The 26,925-nt window shown below is 44.9% G+C and overlaps 1 protein-coding gene across 2 annotated transcripts in view; it reads left to right on the top strand.

The window, feature by feature from the left end:
• The first annotated feature begins 5,375 nt into the window (after positions 1–5,375).
• ITGA9 (integrin subunit alpha 9) overlaps positions 5,376–26,925 on the top strand; it is a 226,264-nt gene continuing 204,714 nt past the window's right edge. Inside the window, exons 1-4 of one of the 2 annotated variants that reach the window (XM_082045318.1) lie at positions 5,376–5,624; positions 14,045–14,172; positions 15,746–15,852; positions 22,425–22,548. In XM_082045318.1, coding sequence (XP_081901444.1) covers positions 5,455–5,624; positions 14,045–14,172; positions 15,746–15,852; positions 22,425–22,548 — 529 coding nt within the window. In that variant the 5' untranslated portion in view covers positions 5,376–5,454. Of the gene's footprint in view, positions 5,625–13,372; positions 13,444–14,044; positions 14,173–15,745; positions 15,853–22,424; positions 22,549–26,925 lie in introns of those variants that run through there. The other variant, XM_082045319.1, reaches the window with a different exon arrangement.

Raw genomic sequence — 26,925 nt, 5'->3', positions numbered from 1 at the left:
ATATTGTGTGAGGAGATCAGTGTAGGCACCTCATTCAGTTTTCCAGTGGTAACGTTACCCAGCAATAGTCATTCCTGTTTCATTTGATGCATTCCCTTCCAATCCCTAACATTCTGTGATTCTGTGATTTAATTGGAATAATGTAGGAAGGTAAACTTTGTACCATGACAATCACAGTTCAGATTTGCCAGCAGGTCTGGATGCTGCAAGTAATTTGATGTCTGACAGGCTGAAATGGAACAAGCTGAAATGTGGGTAGTTCCTCTCAGGGGTTTGGAAGACACAAGAGCCCCATGCCCATCAATCCATCTGTTTCCTACCTCATTCTCTGGTAGGCAAGTGAATGTGGGGAGTTCCCTCTTTATCCAAAATATGTGATGTTTTCTTATTTTATGTGTATATATCAGTATTTTGGTCTTTTGTAGTTACTCCTTTTGTGTATTTGTTACAAACCAACACCCTTCTCCCCGACAGCTTCAGCAGCGATGAGGGCTTGAAAAGAAAGGAGGAAGGAGAAGTCATTTCCATTCTCCTCACAGTGCAATGGAAGGCGGCAGTGCTCTTCTCTCTCCTTCAATGCAGGGGGGACCCATGATCAACCTTTTGCACAATGGAGAGGATGCTCTTTACCTGGTATGCAAGAAGAACTACAAAAAACATCTGGAAAACATCTTACGCACTGAAAGACTAAAGAAGTTGCGTCTCCTGCGCTCTTTACAGCTGAGTCTGAAGGTGGATTAGATCACGCAGCTCTGTGGGAACTGACTAAAAATAAATGGCAGTATTTCCTTTAGGACCTGATATTTAAACGTAGTTATCGATCTCCTTTTACTGATTACTTTTTGGAGAAATACGAGGAATGCCTGCAAAGAATCAGCAAGTCTCACAGCCGCGATGGGAAAGCTTTAACACAAATTGACTTCAAACCTCCTTGCTAAGCACATACTGACATAAACGTATGAATAATGTCTGGGAGAGGCAGCAACCGTTCTATTAATGAGCTTCCCTCTCTCCAGCTGTGGCTGAGAGCGAGCGGGAAGGAGCTGGGGACAGGATAGACAAATCCACACCTGAACAGGTGGGGGTCAGAAAAGATGGTAAAACAAACTTGCAGCAACTTTACTTGTAAGTTGTGGGTGCCTGCGGGAAGTCAGTGAAAATGCAGTTACTTGTGGATATAGGCTGGCTTAAAACAGACAGTAAAACTTCAACCACGATAACACTGTGGGAAACACCAGAGCACCACTTTGATATAAAAGCAGGGAAAGGCAAATTAACATACCAAAAAGTGATGTCCTAAAATTAAATAAGGTATCGGTCAAAATGAGGAAAATGATATTGAGTTCAATATGTGCAGCACAGGAGCAAAATTATATATATATATATATATATATATATATATATATATATATATACACACATAAAAGATTAATGTGTGAAGTGGCATTTTGGGAGGACAAGCCTCCAGGAGGGAACCTGTCAGTGCTCAGTCTCAAAGCACCAGGTCTGCACACAATCTGTAAGCAGTGCAGACACAGGGCATTTCTTTTCTGTCTCTTTCCACAGTTAGAACATTAGGAACATTACTGTTTGGCTTTTTTGTTTTGTTTCTTTTCCTTTCCGGAGCTCTACAATACAAGTTATTAATTAAAATGTATTGTCCAGGGTGTTGTTTCACTAATGGTCCTTAATTTCCAGATAACTTTTCTAATTTAAAAACTAATCTGGAGACTGAGCCCTGCCAAAGTACAGCATGTTAAATTCCAGTTAAGTGTTTAATTAATAGAGCTGGGTGTAAACTACAAATTTGCCCTATGGTGCAGGTATGGAGCCTCCCTACAGGATGCAATCATCAAGGTTCAAGCAGCAAGAAGAGGGATATAGAAATGCAGATGCAGACATTCCTAGTCTGAACGGTTTGTTCACAAAAGGTTGGCATATGATTTAATGTATTATACCTTGTTCTCGGTCCTTATTTCTAGCATCATATTCATTTAACAGTACATTATTATTATGCTTGTTGCTGCAGTTGGATGCTTCCCATTGCTTTCATAAATGGCATGCCAGGATTTATCAGCTGACCCTACACCACCGAGACAGGCACTTTCTGTTCCTGCTCCAACTGACAAAATTCCCATTGGATTAAGTGCTGTGAGACGGCTTCAGTATTTGGATGTGCAATAAAATAAATGGATGGAAGGACAGTGTTCCTGGCCTTTCTCTGGATAGTCTTCCTTGCCAGGAATAGAGGGCTAAATATTTTATGGACCGACATAGTTCCATATTGTGTCACTTCTAGTTAAAATAAGTCTTCCCGAGAGCCCTCTAGAGCATGGGAGACAGGTGGTTCATTCACCTCCTCCGCTGGATTGCTTCCCTCCTCCCTCTGGAGACGGATGAACCCGTCACTCCCTCCAGTGTGTCAGTTACGTTTCCTTTGACTTGGTCGCAGCGCTGTCTGGGCATTGTTCAGTGCCCAGGTAATTAATTCAAAAGCCCCATCACTTTCTTGCTTCAAAAGGCAGAGGATTTGTCTTGGTAGTGCTAATGGGATTGCATGTCATTTGTGGAATTTGCTTAATCATGGCATATTGACTTTCTGCCTAAATCGGATTACTTTTATCCGTATTGATTGCACAGTTATAAAACCCCAGTGAAAATCTTTTCATTAGATGTTATAAATATCCCTTCTAATACGATGTAAATGCCCTGTTGTTTTCACTTGGTGCTCTAATGAGCAGATCAGTTCTTTCAATTAGATTGTACACTAAAGGCTGAAGTTATTGAGAAGCCACTTTTCCTTTTTATTTGATATTGAGCACAGTGCCACTTAAGACTGGAAGATGTTCACTTGTGCATAACCCTGCACATACTTACAGGAAGAAGAGAAGACTTGCGCTACCCCAGGCTTTTTACAGGCCACCTTAGACAAGAGGTTTAAATAATTATACAGCTATGATTTATGCAGCGAATATAAAATACCTTTGTGACTGGAAACCTCCCTTCCTCCATTGATGTTCTTCACCACAAAATTCAGTAGTTATTACTTCTTTATTAAACTTTTCCCTGGAATATTCCTATGCTAGTGTCCCCTTTCTAGCATCATGGCCAACATCAAAGATGGCAGTTTCTAAACAGCAACATATATATATGGCACCAGGGCACTTGCTCTGAGGGTGATGCTCAGCGTTGATGCTTATGAACAATATTTTCCTGATGAGGATACACCCCTGCAGAAACAGGCTATAATTTTAACAGAGCCACACTTATATCATGAAACAGCTTGCAACGAAATTCTCTCCTTGCTGGACACACAGCCCAGTGCAAACCCTTTGCAGAAAATGGTTAAACTTTCAGCAAGGTCTTCCTGCACTGTATGACAATTTGACTTCCAACAGCGTTTCCCCTGCGAGCTTTCCAATAGCCCAAACACCCAGCACTCTTCCCTGGACATCACTGTCATCATCAGAAGTAACTTTCCCATGAGCCATCACGTGCCTACACAAGAGGTACTGGACCTGGCCGAGTATCTCCAGCTGCTTCCCAGAAGAAGCAGTTCTTGTTATATCAGTTCCTGGCCCCTCTGCTCTCGTGTTTCCCAGGATCTACTCTGCTTCTCCCAGCACACCTCCTCAGAGACGAGGGGAGTACGTGGAATTAAATAGACAAAGCCCAGGCTAACAACAACAAATGAAACTCCCAGTTACCTCTCAGGGAGCATTTCTTCTTCGAGATCCTGGTCTTGATCCTCAAGAGGGATCTATACATGATTTCTCATAGATCTCAAGTGCTAAAATTAATAGTTTTTTAAAATGAATAATAAAAGGATGGGCTCTATGGGCACAAGGGTTTTCTAGTACATAACTCCCCTCCCCTTCTCCTGCAGGATGATATGTCACCCTTGTCTTATCCACTGGAGAAAGCTATCTTCTTGCCTTAGCTCTCACTCATCTTTGATTGTATGTTTGACTAATCATTTTCCATGTCAGATAGCTTAAAATATCAGAGCGATTACTTTCAGCTTCTACTTAGCCATAAAGGTTGCCACTTCTTTTTTCAGACCTAAAGGATATATGCTAGAAAACACAGGTCTGGTTTTTTGTTTGTTTTACAAATTATTTTCATTCCTGTCATCCTAATAAAACACATCACCTCTCCCCTCAGTTTCCCTTTGCCCAGGAAAATCTCACATTTATTTCAGCATAATGTGAATCAGGACCTTCTTCCATCACACTGACCATGAAGTGTTCCTCTCCATGTGCCAAACTCAAGTGAGGCTGATGGTCTCAAGTCGAACAACACAAGGCAGGACCGATTCCTCCAGCACCTCTTTCTGGTCTTTGGCTCTGTGACTTCCCGCTTCGGCCTCCAGACTCCTGATGGTCACCGCTCTGGTGGTGTGGGTGAGGGACACATGAGAATAGAGAGGAAGATGGAAAAATGAGATTGTCACAGCTGAATCACAGAATCGTAGAGTAGTTTGGGTTGGAAGGGACCTACCAAGGTCATCTAGTCCAACCCCCCTGCAATGAGCAGGGACATCTTCAACTAGATCAGGTTGCTCATTGCCCCGTCCAGCCTGGCCTGGAATGTCCCCAGGGATGGGGCATCTACCACCTCCCTGGGCAACCTGTGCCTGTGTTTCACCATCCTCATTGTAAAAAATTTCCTCCTCATGTCTAGTCTGAATCTCCCCTCTTCTAGTTTAAAACCATTACCCCTTGTCCTGTCACAACAGACCCTGCTAAAAAGTCTGTCCCCATCTTTCTTATAGGCCCCTCTAAGTACTGAAAGGCCACAATAAGGTCTCCCTGGAGCCTTCTCTTGTACAGGCTGAACAACCCCAACTCTCTCAGCCTGTCCTCACAGCAGAGCTGTTCCAGCCCTCTGATCATTTTTGTGGCCTCCTCTGGCCCCTCTCCAACAGGTCCATGTCTTTCCTGTGCTGAGGGCTCCAGAGCTGGACACAGGACTCCAGGTGGGGTCTCAGCAGAGCAGAGGGGCAGCTGGAGGGCCGTTCCATGGGGGAGCGGGGTGCAGAGGATGGCGGCAGGACCCCGCGGGACGCCCCGGGGTGCCGCGGCTGGAGGAGACAAGGACGGAGCCTTTCGGATCAGGGATGCCAGGGTGCGGCGCGGGGACAGGAGGAGCACGTCGTGTCCCCCGGCGGGGCCGCCTTCACCGGCGGGCGGGAGCGGCGGAGCGCTGCCCGGCCCCGCGGCCGCCAGGGGGAGCCGGGGGAGCGGGGCGGAGCGGCCGGGCGCGCAATCCCCGCGCGTCGCGGCGCGGGGCGCAGCGGAGCCGCGGCGGGGCCGGGCCGGGCCGCGCAGAGCCCCGCCGCGGGGCGGGCACAAAAGCGCCGCGCCCGGCCGCGCCGCCGGGGAGTTGGGCTCGGCGGGCCGGGGTTCAGCGCTCAGCGGCGCCGGGACGGGCGGCTGCCCCGGAGCTCGCAGGATGCCGGCGGCTGCGCGGCGGCGCGGGGCGCGGGTGCTGTGGGCGCTGCTGTGGGTGGCCCTGGCGCGATGCTACAACGTGGACGTGGGTCGCCCCGTGGTTTTTCAGGGTCCCAACGGCTCCTTCTTCGGGTACTCGGTGCTGCAGCACTACCACGACAGCACGCGGTGGTGAGTAGCGCGGGGACTGCGCGCCCGGCGGCGGTAAAACCGCGGGGTTTGGGCGGGCGGGGGTGCGGCGGGCCCGGCGCTGCCGGGCCAACCACCGGGCAACCACCGGGGTATCCCCCGGGGCAGCCGCCGCTCCCGCAGCCGGGAAGGGGACCCGCGCCTCCGCCCCGGCTGTGGGGGCTCTTCCCCGCGTCCTTTCCTCCCCGTCGTGCGGGTGCGGTGGAGGCAGCGCGGCGGCTCCGCGCCTGTTGTGTGCGGAGAGGGGTTCGCCCTGGTGTAAACCGAGGTCCCCCTCGTTGGGCGGTGTTGTAAGACGGGGGTGTCCTTCCCGGGCTGGCAGCTGGCGCTCGGCATCGTGAACTTGCTGTCCCCAAGCGCCAGCGGTCCCTCGCCCGGTGGTTTGGTGCTTTGCGCAGCCCCGCTTCCTTGGGGGAAATATTTCGCACAGTAAATGCATCTGGTGTGAAAGATGACAGGTCGTGCCGTGTTAAACGGGAAAAAAATTAGTAGCGATACCTCCAGTGGGAGCAGCGTGTTCAGCATTGACAGGGCAGATCGCTGCGTACTCTACCTTGCGAGGATGAAAATCCCTTTGGTGACTGGAGATTTCCAAATCAAGAGGCGTTCATCTCCTCTGTGTGCCCACTGTTGGCATGAGGGACTGTAGAGAAAATGAATATGTAGCTTGCTTTTTTTTTTTTTTTTTTAAATAATGAACGATAATAGAAAGTTTGTCTACATCTTGAAAAATTATGCAGACTGGCAAGCTTCTTGTTTTTCCTGTTGACTGAAAAGAGCCTTGGAGCATAGTCTGTCGCTCTCTTGTCTGGGTCAGACGCTCTTTGTCAGAATTAAAACTGATTTCTTTTAATTGGACCCAGTTGATGTCGTCTGGTGCACTTCTAATGGGAATAGGAGCCACTGCTGCCAATAAACGCCCACAAAGCTTGTCTTTATCTTTTACACTTAGATATGGCCTGATTACTCAGCTGTTGATGTTGGAACTGTGGTGCACTGTGATATAAATAAAAGTATTCATGCCGGCATCCAGTTCTTTAAAAATGAATTTCTTTCACACCCTTTAGTTCAGTAGTAGTTGTGTGCTCAGCCTTTCTGCATAGTGGCTTTCATAGAGCATTCATTTTTAAGGACTTATCAGAAGACTTCACAGAGGAAGAGTGCTCTGGGAGAAGAAAAGCTCTCAGTTTAAAGTAAAGCTTAACTTGGGTCAGGAACTGACAAAGGATGCAACGGCTGAAAGCGACTGCATTCAGCACAAATTGGTGGGAATTCACAGTGATGTGAATGAAATGCTGATCTAGTGGGGTGTGGTGGAATGAAAATGATAGTATTTGTTGCTCCTTGTGTAGATGTCTGTCATTCTGGTTGATAACATGAATTATCTTCAGATAGCAGATGTTGGTGTGGGTTGGTTTTTTTTTTTTTTTTTTTTTTTTTGGAAGGGGAGGTTGATCAGGGAAGAGAATCTCCCTGGTATCCCAGTTTGTTTGGAAATGATGCTGGACTAGTAGTGTTGGGTGTCTGTCTGAAGGCAGCCGTCTGCAAGATGTCTGGTGCTCTAAGGTAAAAATTCCAGTTATGCGAACTCCAGTTTTCCGCAAATGGACCTTCTTCACCCAGAAACAAAAAGTGTCTGAGATCAATAAGTGTTTTTAAGTAAGCAAATTCAGTGTCAGCCCTAACACCTAGAAGGGTTAACAGCAGCTTAATGTGGTCAGGATCAGCACTGGGCTGTCAAAAATCATGAGGGTGGGATTGTCACCACTGATGGGAGAACTCTCTTCATTGTGTAACCGGGGAGCTTTCTTTCATGGGTGCTTCAAAATCCTGTCCCAAACAGAGGTTGGGATAAAAGTTCTGGAGACAGGTTTTCTACAGTCTCTTTGACTCTAGTTTGCTATATGCAGTTATGCTTTTAAATGTGCGCATGCAGCCTGAATATCAAGAGACAGCAATGAATCTCATTGATCTTAAAAGTGTATGCAGCATTATTCCAGTTTCTGAAGATGCCATCACGTGTACTGGATGGGCATTTTCTGAGTGCAAGCAGGGGTTTTTTGCATACTGCAAATAACATCGATTTTAAGTATTTAACTATTTCTTTTGGAAAGCGTGAAAGATCTGGGCAATCTTCATTGACATTCAAATCATCAAAGGGCTGCATCCTTGTCAGTGCCCTTAGCTATGCCCACTTCAACTGAGGAGGGCATAGAGGCTTCCAGTATTATATAGTACTATTTTAAAACCACATTTTACTGTACAGGGTCTTGCACATCCCTTCAGAGCATGAAGTCTCTAATTTCAAGTTTAAAGTGATTACCAGTTGCAGATCATTGGAATACAAAATATAATCCCAGTTTATTGGATGAGTGTAGAGGGAAATGCTTAGTAGAACTGATGTAATTTTTCAGATTTGTCAGGTTTTTGTGTGTAGAGCTCTGTGTGCAAAGCTATAGAAGCATTTCCTTAAGTGGCTTGTAGAGTTACTGTTTTGGTTTTTTTTTTTTCCTTTCTTTCTCCTTCAGATGTGATATTCTGGGAAAAGGCGGAAATCTATTATGGGGAATACATAGTAAAAATGGTTAATATTAATCTAATTGTAGCATATAGCTCCTCGTAATAGTCACAGGGTTATTGTTTGGGTTTGTGTGTCAGTTTTCTTCTTACCTTTTTTAGCTTTTATATGCCCAAGGAAGAGCTATGGTTGAAGTTGTCTGATGTCTGTTTGGCCAACACACTACAGTGGGCAGTATTTGAGCTAAGTGAACTTTGGATAGTGATATTTTGGGCATTCATGGCTTGCCTGGTGAGCTGTGCACTATGTGAGCCTGCAAAAATGGGATTGATCACATCCGAGGCTGATAGGGCTCCTGCCTGTCTAAAATTATTTAGCATGTTAATATGCTCTCAAGCGTTTGAGATCATTGTCATGATAGTTCAGTGTTTCTTGTTCTGAATATCGGTGCCTGATATTCACCTAACGTACTTCTGGTCATGAGAGCTTCTTAGCTCCATAGCCTGTCCCTGTCCTGATGTGTGTATCTATATATATATATGTGCATATGTGTACATATAGTGACTGTTTTATATTAAAATGGTGTCTGTAATGCCCAGGTCTTCAGCTTCAGTGTTTCAGCTGTTTGTTTGCCAACACCACAGAGGCACCTGTCTGTATTATCTACCATAGGCCTGCAGGTTTCCAGTAAACCAATTTAGAGCTTGGTGATTCTTGAATATTTATATGAGCCAAATATTATTGCAGGAGGGAAGAAAAGGGGGGTATTTGGTTTGAAATATTATGTCAGGTAAGTGCTATGTAATCAGGCTGCTATGCAGCCCTTGACACAGAAGTTATTGTGGAATAGGGGTATTTAGCCTCCACTGTGACAGTGGAGTAAGTCAGTGCTTTTGACCTGTCTGAAATAGTTAATTGCAGCAATGCTTCTGTTTAGGAGTTATTTTTGCACAGTTTTCATCTCAAGAAAAGTTGGTCATCGCAGATGTGCTGGAGTTATTGTATTTCTGACAATGTCTCCTTTTCCTTCCTTAACCAGGTTTTATGACTTTAAATCTTGAAAGATTTACTCGGTTCCCCCTCGTTGCAATTTTCAGTGGAGTAAGGAACCAGGTGGCTGCTTGCATTTGGAGCAGAGACAAGCTGAAGTGCTTCTGTTCTCTGGATATAATTTGAAGCTTGGAGTAAAGACCCTACAAAACGACCAAGAATGTTGCTTTCTCTGCTTTCTTTCAGACAGTTTAAGAAGAAAAAAATGTCAATTTTGCCCCAGTAAAAAAAATGTTTATAAAGTGACATCTTAGGTCTTTCTTTTTAAAAATAAGATGTTATTTAATATCTCTCCTTTCCTCTCCTTATGCCCCTTTCTCGCCCCAAACTCCTCAGCAAGTCCAGGATAACAACTTTATAATTTCTGGCAACATGATCTGGCATGAAAAAAGTAACCCCGTCAGTTTAGTTGTATGGTGTCCCTGCTATGAGTATTACAATAAGGAAATAGTCTGGTTTCTGTGCTGTTTCACTTCACTGGGTTGTGCTGCTGCTGAAACTTGAAGGTTGTTCTGCATCTCAGGGGAACGGATACGTGGTGTTAGTGTCTGATGTTCTTGTGTGCAACCAGAAGGAAGCTGTGGAGGAAGGCTGACCCCAAGCAGACTGGCTGTTGTGTTAACAACACCATGTTGCAGAAATGACATAGTGATGCTGTAGGTGCTGCCATGGCATTTTGGGCTTGCTGTTGTTGGTCGCAGCTCATCCATCTGCTGCCCAAATAACAGCCCTCCTGCTTCGCACTCTGCACTTAATGGATAGACCACTGGGGTTTTAAAAATCTATTTATTTACCTTTTTTTTGTTTAATTTATTTTTTATTTTGTGGGCTTAGCAAAAGGCAGAGACCTTCATGAGAAGAAACTCAGATGGGATATGCTGGTGCTGCACCTTCCTCTGGTGCTGCTTTTGAAATCAGCTGTGGTATGCAAGGATATTTAAAGAGTTTTTTCTCTGCCACTTAACATTGTGGTGAGGTGAGGTCCCTCCATTCCCCAGTCCTTGAGCCGTGATTGTCTAATCACTGCTGGCATGCTGTAGGCTGGTACTTCATGTGCTTGGCATCTCTCCATGCCATCAGTCAGCTCGACACTTTCATTCTCTGTTCCTTCTGCTAAATGCAGCACTTAATTTCCAAATCTGTATGTCCCAAGGGTCAATCACCAGCAAAGTGATAGTTACTGTTCTGCAGGAAGTAATTTTAAGGAGGTGTGGATTTCCCTGTGGCCAAGAAAGCTTCTTGTCATCCATTAATATTGGCTGCTGTGGCTACTGCAATGTGATGGTTTCTGGCCGTGTAGCTGCATAGTTATCTCCATATAGATGAGATGTTTGTCCTTGATTGTATGAGTATGAATGCAAGCAGAGAAGGTTAAATGGCCTCTCTGCCTACTGCTCCTCATGCTGGTTTAGACCCCAGTGCTTTGTTCCCAAAGCCAGTGGGATGTGGCTGATTCTTACAGATTTCTATGCATGTCAAGCAAAAAAGACTCTAAAATGGCCCCAACCCCTACTCCTGTTGCTCTTGCTTCTCTTCCATGGAAAGTAATCTCTTTCTCTTGATGGGGTTTCCCCTTCAAGGTGTCTTCATGTAGCTACTCACAAATATCCTAGAGGCTTCCTGCAGAGTATTATGATTGTGGTGAGAACCTGCACTCATCAATAGTCTCTGCCAAGACTACTGCCCGCATCATAAGCCTTGTGGCAAAAGGCTGGAGAACTGCTGGTGCTTGCTTGCTGACAACCCAAGTAGTCCTATAGCAGCACTGGAAAACTGTACCACAAAATTAGGCTATTTTATAGGAGAGCTGGTTAAACTAGTTGGAACATGTTGGAAGGTTGCCTGATAATACCAAGAGGAGAGGGTTGTACTTCTGCTGGCTGTTTACGGATCTTCTGTGGTTATGCCAGGCACGACTCAGAAGCATTGAAATGCAAGAAATCTGTATTAGGCTCTAAGGCTTTGTTTTGAAATGTATTTCTGTTCCGGTATGGTGCCAGAGAAAAACACCTTCTCTGGTTGCAGTGTTGTTTCACAGAAATAACAGGAGATTTCAAAGGTGGTTTAATATGTAGGGGAGATACAAAACAGTTGTTCGTTTTGCTCTGAGTCCCAAAATATTTGGATGCAAATGAGTCTTTTATCCAGGTCTGCTGAAGAGTCTCCTGACAGTTAAATAGGTGACTTTCTTCCAGCAGTTAAGCTGTTATACACAGAAACTAATAAAGAAGTAAAGGATTTATTTTTTTTCTCGACAAAGGAAATATTCCAGTCTCAAACCTTTGAATAGCACTGAAGTAAGTGATATGTGGCAAATACCCACTGGACCAACCAAAAAGGATATGGACCAACAGAAAATCTGGTATCTCCCTGAAGGTGACTGTCTTGGGGCATGGGTGAGCATGGGTCATGCCAGATGGAACAGATCTGCAAAGGTTTCACCTACTGGGGTCTAGGTGCAAGAGGGAAAGAATGAGACAAGATCCCAAGGTGACATAGTGTATGTTGTGGGTGAAGTATCAAATATGAATCCAAAATAGATTTACTTTTGGCACACATCACCTGTAGCCTTTGCTGGCTGCTTCTTTCTGCTCGGTCCACATGAAGAAGTGGCAACAGGTGTTTTTCTTTTGAAAGGTGTATTTGCTCATGACAGCAATATTATCTGTGCCAGTAGCTTACTCAAATAATTAATTATCAATTTTTCCTATTCAGCTTTTTAAAAAGAGCTGAAGAGTCTTTGTGATTTAGGCTCCTTCATCTTCATCTTGCATTTTGCAGCCCAAGGTATCTTGTGCACTAGTTGCTGATTCATATTTGCTTTTATTAGGTTAGAGCAAAGCTTATTTCAAACTGGAGGTCAATGTGGCCTACATTATCTTATTGTTATAACAGGTCGTGGAAACAATTTCTTGCCATTTGCAATTTGAAGCCATAACTCTTTAAGCTAGTAATATCCCTCCTTATTTATTTTTGTTAGACCTCATGAATGTCAATAAGTGAATAACATGCATTCATCGCCTGTGTAAATGAAATGATTGGCATTTGATTTTTCTGCCTGCCGCCTGCCTGGTGGGATTTCCATTTGGAGCTATTATTTCAGGCTCCTTTGCTCTTGCCCTGCAATGTGTACAGGCTTTGTAGGTTTTAGCAACTTAAGCATTTCAGACATTAATTCTTCTCACTTGTGAAAACATGATGTGAATTGTAGAGCACGGCCCCATCAAACTTCTCCAAATAATACAGCTTGGGTCACGAAACTTTGGAGAAAATGGTCACTTAATGTAGGGGTTTATCTTCTTTTTGTAAATGTATTTCCAAGGGACACAGGACAGTTTTGTTGCATTCCACATCCAGTGAAATGCATAGGGAGCGGCGATGTGCCACTGTTTGGTATAGACCGGACTTGGATGCAGGAGGAACTCTTCCAGGTGTCTCAGGTTGCCCTGGACATGTGCCTTGGGTCTTCCTGTATTTACTGGGATAGTGATGATGGGTGGTGGCTGAGGATTGAACTTTACATTAGAGGCTGAAAGAGAAGTTTTTTAAAGCAGGGAAAGGTTCCATTTGGGGACTTGTGCTGGGCTGTCCATCCGTGCTGTGGGTGGGCTGTGTATGCAGACTGACTTTGCACCAGAAGCTCTTTATCCCTTTGGTGGGTAAACCAAGAGCGGCATCTCCTTGGTCAGCTGCTGCCTCCCAAGTAGCAGGCTGGATCCACACATGAGCACTGGCAGCTTGGTCTTTTAGAGATGGCTGCCCTTAGTTCCAACCCTGGGCTTAACTTCAGCGAGGATTTTTTTTTTTTTACATGCGGAAGCTCCGCCCTGCCTTGCAGTGCAAGGGTATCAGCAAAACTGATACTAAATCATAGAAAAACTGCATGGTGTTCCCTGCTGCCATTCGTGGAGCTGCCTTCCTCCTGCTTAACCTCCCTCCTCACCCTCATGTGTCCAGATCTGAGTTCACAACTCAGTGAGAAAGATTGCCCTTTCAACGAGGAGGCAGTAAAAAGGCTCCCTTAGTACTTGTGCCTCCCCCATAATCCTCCTCAAAAAGCATCTCTTATGGTATGAGTAGTTGCCAGCTTGTTAAGCAGTTAACTGGATTGTAACCTAAGTGATTAAAAAGGGCTCATCGTCTTTCTAGGGTATGTTAAGGAACCCTGTGGTCAGAGCTTGTGCATTGGTGCTTCCCAGAGATACCAGCTCTTGCATGGGACAAATAGACCAGGTATAGTCTTCACGGCCTTAGCGATAAATGTTGGTTGATGGCAACACACCACGGAAGATACTTGCTCCTGTGTTGTTGGTTGGGTGTTCTGGTGTCGATTCTATCTGAGAATGGGATGCCTCAGCTTTCTAAACAAGCTTATTAATCTTTGGCTGGCTGACAAGCACGCAGGTTCAGATTTCATCTTCTTGTGGGTGTGGGTGTTAGCTCTTGGGGGTTATTGGCTTGATAGGGATGTAGTTAAAACTGAGGAAAGATGGGTGCAGCTGCTGTTGTCTGTCCTACTTTCCTGAACACTTTTGGGAGGTTTGGGTGTGCTTCAAATATCTTAAAATCCTAATGGAAATGTAACTTGTTAGAGTATTTGTGGCTTCACTGGGGAAAAATGCCTTTATTGTATGCGGTGTTCTCAGTTTGTGAGTCAATATCATCATTTTACAAGGTTGCTGGAGAAAGTCCTTTTGCTGAGGGAGCTCTGGCAATGTGAACCTTGCTGTTGTTTGTGTGTGGGTTTTTTGTTTGGTTTGTTTGCTTTATTTGTTTTGTTTTTTCTTCTTTTCTCCTGAAATTAATCACTTGTTACTTTGCTTTTGGTTTCCAGGGTCTTGGTTGGTGCTCCCAAGGCAGAATCTAAATACAGCACCTCTGTTCAGTCCCCAGGAGCAGTGTTTAAGTGTCGAGTCCATACCAATCCTGACAGAAGATGCACAGAACTGGATATGGGTCGAGGTGGGTAGTTATCATGGAATCGTAGAATGTCCAGAGTTGGAAGAGACGCACAAAGATCATCGAATCCAACTCCTGTCCCTGCATATGACAACCCCACAGTTCACACCATGTGTCTGAGAACGTTGTCCAGTCTTTTCTTGAACACTGTCAGGCTTGGGGCTGTGACCTCCCTGGGGAGCCTGTTCCAGTGCTCCACCACCCTCTGGGGGAAGAACCTTTTCCTAATGTCCAACCTAAACATCCCCTGGCACATCTTCCTGCCATTGCCTCTGGTTCTGTCATTTGTCACTAAAGAGAAGAGTTCGTTATGATGCTTGAGGGCATGAAGGAGGGAACCAAAATAAAAAAAGCATACCCCAAATGGCTAGAAATCCTCCTGGTGGCTTCAAAGAGGTCTCAAGACACTGAGAGGGATTTGTCAGCCTCTCCTGATGGATTTTGAGCACTGGCAGCAAAGGTATCATGTTCTCTTCAGCATTATGAAATAGCATCCCACCTGGTGCCGGTGTCCTCCCAGTGGCCCTGCTCCCTCTCTCCAGCAAGTAACCAGGCAAAGGTGGATTTATTTTACTTTTTTTTTTTCCCTGCTTACCCTAAGTCACTGTCTTTTCTCCACCTGTTTCAGTGCGACTCTGCAGCATGGTGGAGGGTGTGTGCCTGGTGGGGAGCGCTGGGGTAAGGGTGCGTGAGGTGACCCTGGGCAGTGCAGCAGTGGTTCCATGATGTGCGGGGTTTTTAGCAACCTGGCATTCTGCGGGTTCCCTCATAATGCAGCAAATCATGCCTTGGGTCTGCTTCTTGCACTAAAGGAAATAAGTGTCTCGGTGAGAGCCGTGCTTTGATCCTATTGCATGTGACCAGGATCAACTTTGGTTTCTCTCATGCAGTGTCTGAATTGGGGGAAGGTGGAGTCCTAAAGCAAAGCTCTGATCTAAAACTTTGTTCTGGGTTTTGATGGAGAACATGGAAGCCCTTCATATTTGGTTTTCTTGGTGGCATGCCTGTTATTGCTTTCTCTGCCTATAAAAAAGGCATGTTAGTATTGTTCGTCTTTTCATGACTGAGTCAAGTAGAATTAGTTTTTATGAAGCTTAAATGTGTTAAAAATGTGTTTTGGGTAAGTTCGATTTTTCCTGCTACTGTAATGTAAACTGTCTCTCATGGATTTGTGAATACTGCCTGGCAGAACTAAAGGTTTAGGCCTCAATTTCTTTAAGTGCCCCAGATCTCATTTTCAAGAGTAATTTTTGCTTTCATTGCATTCTGCAGGCAATCTAACATTTCTGTCATTGACTTCAGTTGGATGTTTTATTTGAGTAGAGCTGTGGACGTGCTGTAATAGGCTGCTGGCTGTTTGGGACAGGGTCTGTCCTCTACTATGTGTTTGAATGAAACCTAGTAAGAGTGAGAGCATCACCCTGATTAATGAATACAAGAGCTAATAATCAGGATGAAGGGTAAAAGCAAAGCACTGTCAGGAAAATTTTTGATGGGCAGTCTCCTCCTAGGGATTCTTAGTGGGTATTTAAAACTCAAGTCTCCATGTCTTGCTGTCTTCCCCTGCTTTCTGTAGGCAATTCTCGGGGCACACTCTGTGGAAAGACCTGCAAAGAAGACAGAGATGACGAATGGATGGGCGTGAGCCTGGCGAGACAGCCGAAGGCTGGTGGAAGTGTGCTGGTGAGTCCACTCTTGTCTTTGATCTCATTAAAACCATTGCTGCTGTCTGGCTCTAATGCTAAACATGTCAGGATTAATGTGTTCGGCAGTGACTGAATGAGTCCAGCTTTACGGGCAGCAAATTTTCTAGTCCCTTCCTTCAAGCGGAAGGAAAAGTGAGCCCTAGCCAGAAAGCTTTATTTATAGAGGGAGGACTTCAAAGCCATCACACCTGACTTGTGTCACCCAAGGGCTTCCTCCTACATCTGAAGGATTAAATCTTTGAACCGAATAAACAGAACTTTGTCTTGGAGGTACCTGCTAGTCTGTTCTTTTTGTCATTTGCCTGTGTTTGTGTAGGGAATAGGTATGCATGCATTTTCCCTGAGCGTATGTATTGTGTGTCAGAACTTAGGATGAAAAATGAGTATTTGTGCTGATATTTTTTTTTCTTTCTGTGTATTAATTTTCCTTTAGTGAGGCAGAAGAGTTGAGAATAGAGATGACTTAGTTGTGTGCGGGTGGCCTTGTTGTCTTTGATATGGTTACCAGGCACATAGACAGGTCAAGGAGAGCAGATGTGTTCCGTAGGATGTGGAATTTAGCTTTGCAAAACAACATTTCCTGTGCTGGAAAAAAAGTAATCATAAAGAGAACTGGGCAAAAACCTTTCTAAAATACGTGGGTTTATTATGATCAATAGTTGTCTGTGTTTGCGTCCACAGTTGGGTTTTGACTGTCTGCCTGAGTCTGTCTGAAGGAATTTTAACTGAAATTTAAAAAAAAAAATGCAACAAAATGTTGTGCATGGTATATGTGGCAGGCAAATCTCAAGCTTGGATCAGAGTAACCCTGACAACAATCTAATTCTAAACATTGCTGTTTGGGAGTTGGGAATTCGCAATATGACCCCGTCTTTCCAATGAGATAGGGGGTTGCCGTGGTACGTGGCACCAAACCGTCACAAAGCTGCAAGTGAGAAAGATCTTGTATGATGATTGTGGAGCCAACCACCTGTGTAAGGCAAGTGAGCAAAGCTGCTTCACTCAAAGTCATTTTCCTTAGTGTGTGCATAGAGTCCTAACACTTACACCTCAAGTCCTTGCACACCATCTTCCCTGTGGGGGAGCAGGTGGTTTTTATACTTTTTTGCGATACTACTGTGGTATTTTTTCTGATTGTCTCTTTTGGTGTACAGCTTGCTAGTGCTATATATAGAGGCTGGTTGATGCTTTACTTGCCTTGCATGCTTTAAATATGCTCAGCACTAGAAAAGGAAGGGGAAAATGAGGGGCATAAATAAAGTACACTGTAAACATCTGCAGCAGCGCACAAAATTAAGGCATTCATGCTAGACTAAGCAATTAAGGTACTCATGTTCCTGATGTGTATGTGTGCTCCGAGTCCTGTGTGACAACTGAGGAGTAACTTGCACTGATGAGGGTATCACTGCCTTGATATAGAGCATCCTCTCCATTTTTAGTCATCAGGCTAAACTAGACATATTCTTGTCCCATTTTTTGAAGCTAGCACATATACTTTTTTAGACAGTACTGAGATGTTTTTGTAAAAATGGTATCTTAAGGATAGTGTGTCTTTTGTATTTTGGTTCAAAGGGGAACAGATTGCAGCTGATGCTTCGGTGTCGTCTACCTAGACAGAAGCAGCAAAGGAAGGCAAAGCTGGTGGGGAAAAAAGCCGAGGCTGGGGCTGACTTCTTGCTGACTGAGGGGAGCCTGCAAGGGTGAGAGACATGGGCAGGCTGTGAGGGCTTAGATTTGGACTGAGGGGATAGAAATTTCAGATGTAAACCAGGTTAAAAGCAAAATGTAGCTGAAGTAAAATGCACAGCTGGTGGTTTGCTTATTTCAGTCCAGCTTAAGCTGGTAAATTGTCTCCACAAGTTACAGTGGTTTAAGGCAGTTCTAAACCAGCCCTCTGACAAAATTGCACTGCCCTCACCAAGTAGATCATGTCCTGATGCTTGAGGATGTTTAAATATCTAATTCACAGTGATATTTATCACCAAAGCACTCAGTCCTAAAGTACTAATTATATATCTGTGCACATCTGTGTGTAGACAGAGCTTGGAAGGGAGGCATATGGATTCCTTCGTGGATGCAAAATACCTGGCTGTTTCAGGGCATTGTTACTCTCTATTTTGAGATAACCTTTTAAAGAAAAAGACTTGTGACTTTCCCCTAAGCAGGTGGTTTTTAATACATGTGCCCTTCTAATTTTAATTTCTTTAAATGTGGCTGTTCTTTGAAGACCCTGTGAGAAATCAGTGTTCTGAGAAGACATATCTGAATGTGTATGGCCATATCTACCGACTTAGCTTTTTAATGAAATTACTAGCTAACTCTCATGAGTTATTCCCTGTAGTTAGGAGCGTGTGCACAGCCTAGATTGTCAGGCATTGCAGCTCTATTTACTGCTTCTCTTCCAGGGATTCCTTTAAGTCACGGTGGTATCCTTGTGGTCAATAGCTCTGGATAGATTTTTTTTTTTTTTTTTGGCATAAATGTGAGTAGTTGCTTTTTAAACCCATGTGAACTGTTCATGCTTTTGGTGTCCTGTGTTAGAGGAATTAGTCCCACAGTTTAACTGTGGATTTTACAAAGAAGTTGTTGCTTTTGCTCTGAAACTGTTTAGTGGCTTACATTTCTGTCTTATCAGCCTTCCCCAATCGCCTGATAAGTGTACCAGCTTCAGTGGAAAGGGGCAGTAGGGAAGGTGAGGAGAGTGCAGGAGGGCTTTAGCTGGTATTTGGTAAAAAAGTGGATTCTGTTTGAGCCCATATTGTGCCAGGATGTTGCTGAACCAGAGTTTTACATTTGTGTGATGGACTAAATAGAAAAGCATAGAATGATGAGGGTTTAAACAAATGAAGACGTAAGATTAGCTAAAAAAGTTCTGAGTTTGTGGTTCAGTGGCTTCCTGTCGTCGGGTATGCTATCAGTCAATATTTACATTCATTTAAGTGCAGCTGAGATTGCCAGCTCTTTCCAAACTGAAATGGCGAAAGTCCTCTTTTTACTTTTGTTGAAAGAGGAACCAGGGACAGTGCATTATGATTTGGAGGAAAGCCATGTCCTTCAGTCTTCTTTCTAAATACCTGCCACATCTGTTATTACTCTGTTTTTTTTAACAAGTGTTGCTATTTTTCATATAAGCAGTTGGCTTATTGGCACATGCAATGATTGTCTGTGTGTCTGTAAAAAAAAAAAAAAACAACAAACCAACAAACCATCAGGTCAGCAAAGCCAAAGTCCTTCTAGGGAAGAGCAAACCAGAAGTGGTCTGACGGTAGCATGTTAAAAAAGTCCCTTGTTTGGAGTCTGACTTTAGGAGTCGGGAGAAGGCTGTATAAGGACCATGCATTCAGTTGGGGCACTCAGCCTCTGGAGTGAAGCCTGGGGTCTCTCCTGTTGCTTTTCTTATGGTGCAAAACCCATGGCTGTCACTCAATACGCAGAATAGCGAAGTGGCTGCAGTTCTGAAACAGCCTGTTCATTGTATTGTGGTAATGCAGTGTCTGCCATCAACAGAGACCATTGTGCGCTTTGTCCAGAAGTGTTTTATTTTGCTTCAAGTGGGTTTGCATCCTTTCTCCCCTGTTCCGTAGTAGAGCTGGAGCCTGTGCCCTGGCAGCAGCTGCTGAGCACCAAAGCATGCTGATGGCTTCTTCATTGCACAGAGGCCCACCTGTGGCTTGCATCTAAAAAAAGGGTGCATAAGCTGTCAGTTGTTTGCAATCACCTTAGGAAAAAAAAACAAAACAAACGAACAAAACCACCGCAGAAAAACCCTCTTCACAGCATCAAATTCAGGTGACTCATCTCTGTTCCCAGGACTCTTTAGACACATGCCATCAAAGAAGGAAGGCTGTAGCCACCTTTGGTAGCACATCACCTTGCCTCAGCAATGTTGACTAATGCAGGGACTGTGTACTCTAATTCAAATAAAGGTTTGTGAGAAGGCAGGAGAACCAAAAGCAGCTGTGGACCAGCTTTGCCATGGCTGGAGACACATGTGCTGGTTTCCTGGCTGCAGAGAATGAGTTTCAGAGAGGAACAGGAGCTGCTGAACTCCTGTCCACTGGGAAAATGTCAAATTCTACAGCTGTGGCATGGAGGATTCTGGAGAAGCCCCCACTGAGATAATTGAGGTGGAGCTCATCTCTTGGAGCTATGGTTACGAGCTGCCTGCAAGCTTGGGCAGTCAGTGGTAAATGGTAGTGTGCTTGAATAAATAACATGCTGAAGGTACAGAAAAGTGATCATTAGAAAAACAAACAAACCAAACAAAAAAAACCAGCAACAACAAACCAACCAACCAACCAACCAACCAACAAACAAACAAAAAACAACAACAACAAACCCAAACCCTAACAGATTAGGTGAGTGTGCTCAGAATTGCTAAACTGAGCCCACAGCTTCCAGTTGATTTTGAACATATTTCTTAAGCAGCAGCTCCTTTTTTGTTTTATCTTTTTTGGCCTCTGCACCTCACTCCTGAGCAAAGCCTCCTGCCTGTGGTGAAATGCTGCTGCTCTCCCCGACTCTGTCATTTGTGCTCCTCTGGGAGAAATTAGTAAGTTAATTTATGTGAGTCCCTTGCAGTTTCCAAGATATAAAATGTCAAGGAATTTACGATATCACAATCCTTTATTTATCTTTCCATAATTTAAAAAAAATACTCTTGGTCTGTTTCCGTTTGAGTTTGTATCCGGAGTTGGGGTTGACTTGAATGTCGCTTTAATGGTATGTGTCTTTATGGTACTGTCTTTAAAAGGGCTGTGTGTGTGTGTATTTGTGCTCACAGCACCGATCCGTCAGGAGAGAAACTATTTCCTGGTTACTCTGAAAACGAGCGATTCACGTGCTGGTTTTTGTTGCTGTTGAATTTTGAATGAGTGGTGCATGGGGATGAAAATCATAGCTGATCTTCCTTAAAACACATCAGGGAGTCCTCAAAGCTGCTCTTTGCAGGATTCCTCACATGCATTTGTGAGGAGTGTCAGAAGCATCCTTTGTCTCATGGGTGGCAGCGAGTGCCATGCAGTGTGATGCAGAGTTGTGCATGGCCCCTGGAGCCCCTCGTTATCCCTCTGTGATACCCATCTTCAGGAGATAGATGTTTCTCCTTGAGTCCTGGACGTCAGGAAAGCAATAAATACTAATCTCCAAATGCAGCACCACTAACAGCAGAACAGGCTTTTGCACAACTGGTTTTGCTCTGTTTCAGTTAAAAAAATGAGTGCTATTACCCTTTTATGTCTTTCTGGGGTTAAGGGTATGGGAAGGCACCTGTGTTGACTGCTGGATTTAATTTTGAGCTTTCCAGTGGTTGATACACTTCCCAGGCCCTTTATTGGATAGGTGACACAAATGTGCCTGTCTTATGGATATATTTTTAACGATGTTGAGATGCTGCCATGGGCAGCTCTGAAGTGCTGAGGCAGAAAAGTGAGGTAGCACAAGGGGAAGAAGGCAGAGGATGTCTCATCTGGGGATGATAGGGTAAAACGTGAGGATGGTGAAGTGGGCTCATGCAAAGTTTCCAGGAGAAGTTGAAAGTATGTGGAGGAGGTGGTTTGTAGCATAGAGTCTACACTGTTCACATGGGACCAAGCCTTAAATGATAGAAGTTGACACTGACTTCAGTGACTTAGACCAGCTGGAGATATGGCGCACCATGTGCTCGAGTTCAAAGCCCTTGCTTTCATATTTCCTTTTATTCCAAGTAACCCCTCACTGTCAAGCAACTTGTGGTTTTTCTGGCAGCAATGCAGTGCCAGTTTCTGGAGCAAATGAATTCTGAGAAGGTGTGAACCAGGCTCCACATTGCTTGTATGTGTGCCTGTTTGTGGCGGTGTACTGAGCAAGTGTCCTTGTGAGACTGGTTTAGCTCTGGTTTTGCAGGGTGATCTTATTCTTCACGCCGATCACTGCAGCTCATCTGCACCTTGACTAATGTTGCCACTCTTCTTCCCACAAAATCTCTGGCATTTTCACTCAAATTCATTACCAGTAAGCAAAGCCCAGCTTATCTGTCAGCAGAAACAAAGCTGCCTTTCCTAGCGAGACAAGCCTTTGACTCACACATACATCCTCTGGTGGAATAACCTTCTAATATGGTCTTAGTAACATTCTGAGTCTTGGCATTCATTCTGATCCTCTTACGTGTATTCTCAGTGTCTTTATTCCTGTTTTTTTCCCCCTTTTCTGGCTTGGCTGGGTTCTTCAGTTAGCTTTAGTTAGGAAAGCTTCACTAGCCATGAGGATTCATACACAGTGAGAGATCTTGACATCTCCAGTGTGGGCTCTGTCTTGCTCTGAGACTTGCCGTTTCCCTAGTTGTGCACACATGAAGGTTGCGGTCTGAGCTGCCAGGTCAGGCAGTGTCATGAGCTGTGAAAGATAACAGCGAGAATATACTTTAACTAGAAAGAGTGTGATGTAAGGAGAGGACAGTGGGATCCTGAGGGGAAGGTGATGCTGAGGGGTCCTGTTCATGGGTGCCCTACCTTGGTCAGAAGGCTCTCCTGTGACTCTGGGTCAATAACACATGTGATATGATCTGTTTAGGCATGTGCGCACCGCTGGAAAAACATCTACTACGAGACAGAGTACATCCTGCCCCACGGCTTCTGCAACATCATTCCCCCTAACCTGCAGCCCAATGGAAGGAAGCTCTTGCCCTGCTATGAAGGTAAGGAGTGTGGCAGCCAAAAGTGGGGCTCACCTCCATCACTACTCTCTCATTTTACAGCTACCGTGTTTTCCCTTTGTTTTCAAAACCATCCACAGGATTTTTTATTTTTTTTTTTTAATAATATACATCTGGGGTAGCAGTTGAGTTTTGGATGAAGTTGGGAGAGTGACACAATGACTGAACGGGTTCTGTGACTTACTGTACATGGTTGTGCTTTATTAGAGGTATAATACGTTTCTGAACTGTGTTTTTGGGACAGCAGCTCTCTCTTCTCTTGCATGAATAATCAGTAGATATTGATCTGAGTTTGGCCTCTCATGACTCGCTGTGGCACAGGGTAAAAATCTTCGATTACTTTGCAATTGGGAAACAATTTTCCCAGTTTTCAGAAACACTTCCATTTTTGTGTTGCAATTTACTAGAGGACTAGAAGTAGGGGAAAGGGCTGCTTAACACTTCACTTGCTTTGTGGAACTTCTGTGGCAGTTTATATTAAACTGCTACTGTGTTTCGGCTGCTGTAAAGTGTCTTGGTCCCTGTTTGGATCCTCTGAAGTTCTGGGTTTCGGGTGCACACAGAAGCGGGGCTCCAGCTCTCACCAGTGGGTGGCTGCACCTGTTGGTTGTGCCACAAATCCCAAGTGTCAGCTTTTTAATTTTCCAGCTCCCTGGTGCATGTAAGATTCTTGTATCATGTTTCCTTTCCTAAAGACCTCAGAAAACAGTGTCTCCTTGGCCAGGAGTAATTATAACCAAATAACTAAACCAGAGGCATGAGTGTGTTGTTAGGAAGAAGATAGGGTATCTCCTATGATTTCCTGGCCTTCAGGGAGATGTGTGGGGGAAAGCACCTTTTTGATTTCTCCTGTCTGTCCTGGGCATTTTCCTTGCCCTCTCACCTGTAGGAGCCTGGGGACACATGAGAGTTTGGAGGCCAATACAGAGCATGGTTTGTTGTGGGCCAGACCTCTGGTGTTACTTATTTATTTGCTTTTATTCATATTCCTGTTGCCCAAAGTTGGCAGCAGCCAGCAGCTGACTTGCTGCTGACATTAGTAAGTCGGAGAGGGATAAGGCAGTGGATGTCCCGGTTTGTTTCTCTGCTGCTGGCGAGTGGCTGTGTCCCAGCTCAGTGACCCGTGATGGAGCTGGATCTGCTCCGTGCCCACGCTTTCTCCTGGGGTGGCTCCTCACCTCTCTCCAGGCTTTGCTTGGGGAGCTGCCTCACCAAACCCACACACCTTCTGGAGACTTCATGCACTGAGCAATTCCCAGCCCTGAAATTGGTCGTTATTTGAAATGTGAGGGGTTTGGGGTCTCTTGACCCAGCCATGCCAGCTGCTCTGTCAGCAAAATCAGGATAAAGACTCAGACTGAGATAATGCACTGCAAATCATCCAATATTAACTTTATGGCCAACATGCACATGTAGGGATGCTGCTGGGGCTCCTTCTGAGACTGTGTCACTGCTCCTGTGTTGCCTTAAAAGCAGCTTGCCTGAAGCTGTGGCGGGGAGGTGGTTTCTGGAAGAGATGAAGCGCTTGTATTTTTCTGTGCGTCATGTCTTCTGAGTAAAACTGCTGCTAATCTGACAGGATATTTGCCAGGAATTGCTAGAAAATAGAAATGTGTGGGCCTAGTACACGCAGAGCAGCCAGTGGAAAGTTGGCAGGGCTGGTGTAGTACGATGTTGGCTTAATTTCACTCCACGCTAGAGTGAAAATTGGAGGTTTGGGACTGATTTTCTGCCCCCTCATCAGGCGTGAAATCACAAAGTATCACAAGGGATCGCTGCATTTATTTACTCCTGGATCTCTTAGGTTTCAATAAAACAAGCTTGAAGAGAGATAGCCATGGTACGTCATGCAGAAGGATTCATTGTTTGAGGTTTGCTGTGAAATAAGATTGCCGTTATCCTTGTAACTTTTTTTTCTTCACTTTCTGGAAGAAGCAGAAGAAATTCTCCTCCACTGACACTGAGGAACAGCCCAAAGGGGAGAAGCGGCAAGTCTGATAGGGATAATAAGTGTGGTGCGCAATGCAGCTGAAGTGCTGCCACACTGAGAGCCCTTTTGGCCAGACCTGTGGCTGCAAACCCTGCGCCAGGCAGCGTGCCTTTGCCTGCAGAGTGCCGACATCTCGCCTTTCTCTGGGACTTGCCATGCACAAATAGGTGCAGGCAGTTGTGTACTCATTTCCAGAAGTCCCATCATTAGCGCAGCTGAGGCAGTAAGCCCTGTCAGAGGCTGGTGTAGCTGCATGGTCCACAACCAGAGCTGGCTCTCACCTAACTGGCGAAGGGTACAGGCCAGTTGAGTGCACGTCAGTCTCCATCCACCTCCATGTGTGTGTGTATTCACCTTGAGACGGATTATTAGCTTGTATAACAGAAGTCTTGTGCCAGAAAGGGAGACGGGTCTGACCTTGGGACAGATGTACTTAATACATACAGTACGTTTTCTCTACACATAAAGCAGACTTAATTATTAAAGACAAAGGAGGAAATGGAAATTCCCTGACTAGAAGGTAGTAGTGCAACAACATAGTAGTCTCAATCCATCTTATTCTTGTCTGGCTTCTCTGAAAGGGCTGACAGAAGTCTGGAAGCGATTGAGAGCTAATGAGAACAGCAGCAAGCCTAATAGTTAAATGCAGTCTTTCTGAGTAGGAACTAATCTGGTTTATATGAGCTGGATGTCCTTTGTGGTATAGCTGGCGTATGGAGCCACGGTCTTCCAGGCAGTGCTTTCACTTGTTTATTTTTCCCATAGTTTTAATGACCTTCTGGAAAAAGGAAGCTGGCTCTTTATCTCCCCACCCTGATGCATTCAGTTTGCAAAGAAGGGTGGCCATGTCTGCTGCGAGAGGCAGCCCAGCTTATGTGGAGAGCTGGGATGGTTTCCTAGTCCGCTGTGGTAGAAGTTGGTGGTGGAGGTGAGGAAGACTGATGGACTCTTTGGTTAGTGAATAAGGGGAACAGCACACACTCATGTGCCTTGCCTCCAAAGGAATAAGCAAGTTTTCCCACAGGGTCCAGACCACATTTGGTTTTCTGGGAGCCACAAAAACATCCCTGCTTTGTGGTGCAAACCCAAACCCACAATGCTAGGCCAAAGATTACTACTGTTTCTTCTGGCGTAGTGAAACCCTGTCAGAAAGGAAGAAAGAGGCTTCCAGTGCAAATGATAATTTACTGTAACTGTCCACTTTGCTTCCATCTTCCAGTAGATACGGATTTTATTGCACTCTGGAGCTTATGCTATGTGATGGCATTGAAGTTTGCTTAGAGATTTTTAGAGAGTTTTGCTCAGAGAAGTAGTTGAGGATATTTGCCCTCAGAATCCTCACACATGACAGCTTATCCTGTTTTTTGTATATTGTTTTATCCAATTACTTCTTCCTCAGCCTTACTTCTCTTATAACCCAAGATCATAATGGCTGAAAACCACTATCATTTTCTTCTCTTTTTTTGCTTCATGTGTTTATTCATGGCACACCTTCAAAGTAGCAGAGGCAGCCACCTCTTCCAGACTCAGTCTTACTGCTTTGTTATCAGCTGTTGCCGCAGCAGTTAGTTTTGTGGCTTGTGGTCTGTGTAACTGGGGGCGCACAGGAGTCTGTGGGCAGATGGGAAAGAACAAAAAAGAAGTATATAAACAAAGGATCTGTTCATGACAGCAGTTATTGCCTGGAGCTATGCGGAAACTACCAAATCCACTGTATGCAGTATCTAAATCTCATGCAAATGCTGCTGTTCAGGTGTGCAAAAGCTGTGAGCTGATGCAGGAACTACATGGTTTCCTGCTGTTTGATTGTTCGGCTGCATTGACGGGTGAATGGGCAGATAGCAGTGTCATACAGGTGACAGGTGTCACTGCTGTGCACTGAAGTGGAGGGGAGATGATATGGAAGCAATCTTGGTTTTCATGCCTTTTGACCTTATCTACTGCTTGGGAGAGGCAGAGCAGCTCAAGGGAGGAGGCAGAGGCCTGTGGGGCTGAGATGTGACAGTCCAGGATGTGACAGTCCAGGATGTGAGTGGTGGCTGTGGGCTGTGACCATCGGTGCATGGGTGGAAGGAGACCTATTTGACACGTGAGGAAGGATGGGGGGAGCCGCATGCAGGTGGGAATTAGGTGGGCCAATGAAAAGGGGTGATTTTGTGCTGAAAGGGTTATGCAGGAGATCGGGACCTCAGTGTCCATCTGGTCTGGGCTGCTGGCTCCCTGGGGAGGACTGCCTCTGTCTGGATCCTCCCAAAATGTGGTGCCGATCTCTGCTTTGTGTCAGTGGAGGTTTAAATGCTCAAATAGACTCAATGTCTGGGCTATTTCAGCCTTTGTTCATCTGTTTCCTCTTTCAAAATGTCACTAAA

The sequence above is a fragment of the Streptopelia decaocto genome, assembly GCF_964273445.1.
Source record: "Streptopelia decaocto genome assembly, chromosome: 2".
NCBI lineage: Eukaryota > Metazoa > Chordata > Aves > Columbiformes > Columbidae > Streptopelia > Streptopelia decaocto.
This window is presented reverse-complemented; position numbering and strand designations above follow the sequence as displayed.